The 3655-nt window shown below is 39.2% G+C and overlaps 1 protein-coding gene across 1 annotated transcript; it reads right to left on the reverse strand.

The window, feature by feature from the left end:
* Positions 1–1001: 1001 nt before the first annotated feature.
* Positions 1002–2840, reverse strand: LOC138900207 (uncharacterized). Its single transcript, XM_070186924.1, has 4 exons — positions 2694–2840; positions 2411–2536; positions 1772–2135; positions 1002–1567 (listed from the first exon to the last, which is right to left on the reverse strand). The coding sequence occupies exons 1-4, from the start codon at positions 2838–2840 to the stop codon at positions 1002–1004; spliced, it is 1203 nt and encodes a 400-aa protein (XP_070043025.1).
* Between the last annotated feature and the right edge of the window lie 815 nt (positions 2841–3655).

The raw sequence follows: 3655 nt of genomic DNA on the forward strand, positions 1-3655 counted from the left end.
TTCACACAATTTCAAGTGCTCAAGAGAGGTAAATGGTTCAAATAAATGGTCAATTCAAACAAATGGGTAAGGCTTGTAATGTGATTGCCAAAGAAACAAGATTACAGGCTCAACGGGGTTACGATACATAACAAGTTGGTGAGTAAACTATATAGCTGGCTCAACAAAGAAACGCTTATATCACTTCCAAGACTGAACAAAACTACTATTTCGCTTTGCAAACACACGGGGCAAGTTTTAGACATCAAATGTAATGCACAGAATACACCAAACCTCACACGCACATGGCACATAACTCACTCAAGATTGGATCATCACAATACTCTAGTCAAAGCAGTTAAGCAAAGTTGAGATCATACGATTTAAGGCACTCACACAAGAGTTAAAAATTGAGTCTAAGCGTCACAACCAAAGCACTCACTATTCTCAAGGCATGATCAACTCAAGAGATATTGCTTCTATTTCAAATCATAGCACAAGTTTTTCCTACTTCTAAAAACAAAAATCTAACTACACCCGGTTCAAACAAAACCCTTGAAAAAGAACCGCGGCACAATAAAAAATCAAGGGGGAATTAATACACTAACTACAAAAGAAAATCTTTTTGTCTTTTTCTTTCGACTTAATTCCCTCAAGAAACCCGTCGAATGATATCCATCGTCAGGAAAAATAAAAAAATTTAAAATATTTATGTTTTTTTCAATTTTTTCTATCTCTAACTACTAAAATTAACAAAAACTAAAATACATATACATACAACATTCAAATATCCCCTACACCCAACACTTTAACTTGTGGCATTTCCCCATGACACACAATTAAAAAGCATAAGGTAAGGGAAACTTCCCTGAATTTTTAGTCGGGGTCTGAGTCGAAGTAGAACTCCATTCCACGCCCCCGAACTAGTGCACACATCAATGCATACAACTTCTTCTCAGCCTTCTTGGGGTATACCCCACACTTGTCTTTCTCAATCACTGGTTCCTTCACTTTTGAACTCTTCAGCTTCCACTCAACACTTGCACCTGGCTTTTCTTTTTCACTCCAGTTGCTACATTCATCTCAAAAGTCACCGTTTCCTCACCCACTCTAAGCATGAGTTTTCTATCATGTATATCCAGTATAGCTCTACCCGTTGCTAAAAATAGTCTTCTTAGGATAAGGGGGACCTCCCTGTTCTCCTCCATATTCACCACTATGAAATCTACAGGAAATACGAACTTATCCACCCGTACCAAAACATCTTCTACTATCCCCTCGGGTGTTATAGTCATTTGGTCTGCTAGCTGCAAAGATATTGGCACCGACCTTATCTCTCCGATCTCCTTCTTCAGTTTCATGTAAATAGAAAATGGCATTAGATTAATTGAGGCACCAGAGTCATATAAAGATTTATCAATGTTAAGAGTACCTAAAGAACAAGGTATCGTAAAACTCCCTGGATCTCCACACTTTTGTGGGAGTTTGTTTTGCAATATTGCACTGCAATGCTCTGTAAGTTTGACCAGTAAGGTCTCTTCTATCTTACTCTTCTTTATAAGGATCTCCTTCAAGAACTTTGCATAACCTGGCATTTATGAGAGAACTTCCGTGAATGGAAAATTTACATTAACCTATCTCAACATATCTAGAAATCTCTCAAACTGCTTATCCAGCTTTTCTCTATAGAGCTTTTGGGGAAAAGGTAAAGCAGGCATGTGCTTGCTCTCTTCATTGGATTCCTCCCTTCTTGAAGTTTCCTCCTTTTTCTTTTTCTCAGCTCCCTTCTTGCCTTTCTTCTTCTCAGTCTTTTTATCATCATCTTCAATTTTCAGCTCCTTCCCACTTTCTTTTTCAGGCGCAGTTTCTTTGTGAATTGGAGTGGGATATTTCAACACTTGTCTGCTTCTCAAGGTCACAACATTTACCGTTTTTTTGGGATTCTTTTCAGTTTCTACTGGCAGAGTACCTGGGATTCTCTCGGATAATGTTGTTGCAATATGTCCCACTTGTCTCTCCAAACTTCGCAAACCTGTCCCAAGTTCTTTAATAGCTGCACCATGAGCATCTAATCTCTCATCTGTCTTGACAATGAATGACTTCATCAGATCTTCTAACCCAGAATGAATTGGCTGTTGAGGCTGAAACTGCGGCCTCTACAGATTCACAAAACCAGGAGCTCCTTGAAATCTGGAGTTATTTTGTTGTCATGCATTTGTTGTACCCCCGGTGGACTCTATGAAAAATCGTGGTGCTTCTGACCCATTGCATTGAAATTGTAATTACCAACATCATTAACTTCCTCGATCGAGGCTTGCCACTAATGAGTAGGGTGTCCTCTTGCACATATGTCACATGCTGCAGGAGGCTCACTGTGTATTGAAGCTAAAGTTAGCTTCCTTATTTCCTTTGCCATGGCATCAAGCGGTACCTGCACAGATGTGTTAGAGTCAACTTGGTGAACACCAGTCATTCTTCTTCTTTCAGCAACTTCAGAGGGCCACTGATTTGCATCCTCAGACAACTCATCTAGAATAGTAACTATCTTCTCTGGAGTCTATTTCATCAACGGACCTCCAGTTGCGTTACTCAATGTTCTGCATGAAGTTGGTGTCAATCCATCCCAAAAATCCTGGAGTTGCATTCAGAGTTCTATTCCTACTATGCTGACATTTATGCACTATTTCTTTAAACCTCTCCCAAGCTTCAAACACCGTTTCAGTCTCATTCTGACAGAAGTTGTGGATTTCCCTTCTAAACTTGTCCGTCTTAGATGATGAGAAATATTTGTCAAGAAACTTTCTGGTCATCTCATCCCATGTTCTAATCGATCCATTAGGCAAGCCAGTGCTTTGCATCATCTTTGAGAGTGAAGGAGAATACCCTTAAGTAGACTGCATCTTATGACACACCATTATATTGGAAGGTGTTCATTAGCTCCTCGAAGTCCATCAGATGATTGTTTGGATCTTCGTTCATCTTTCCTCTAAAGACATAGCTATTTTGGAGGGTTTGAAGTAACCCTTGCTTTAACTCAAAATTATTATCTGCAATTGGAGGTGGTCTCATACTTGATAAGCCTTAGTTATAGATCGGTCTAGCATAATCACCAAGTGGTCTTCCAGCACCGGGAGCTATATTTCTGAATTGGTTTGCACCCACAGGTCGATTCTGTGCAATTCTTCGAGCCCTCTCCTCCTCATAGGCAAGTTGTGCATTTTGAAGAGCTGTCTCCTCCGCATATCATGCAACTTTTTTTTCTTTGCTGGGTTGCCTCTCTTGCAACCAAATCAACATTATCCTCATTTCTTTCCTTAACTGCCGCAATTACTTTTCAATTTCGCTTGTATGATAGCAATTCCTTCCGAGAAGATCGAGTCATGCACCAATCTAACCTGTAGCCTATGCACAGTCAAGGAACACCAAACGTAAAAAGAGAAAAAACAAAATAAAAAGAAGAATTCTTGAATTAGCACTACAAACTATTTCCAACACTATTGATTGTCAATCCCCGACAATGGCCAAAATTTGACGAGCTAAAAAGACAACACAAAATTATGCTCACTAGTCGAATATAGTATAGAAAATATCGTATCCACAGAGATTGAATTTAAACAGTATTTTCGTAGCTTCTAGTTTTATTTGCTATCCAAGATGATCAACAATTTAGAGTTGT

The sequence above is a fragment of the Nicotiana tomentosiformis genome, chromosome 10 (genome assembly GCF_000390325.3).
Source record: "Nicotiana tomentosiformis chromosome 10, ASM39032v3, whole genome shotgun sequence".
Lineage (NCBI taxonomy): Eukaryota > Viridiplantae > Streptophyta > Magnoliopsida > Solanales > Solanaceae > Nicotiana > Nicotiana tomentosiformis.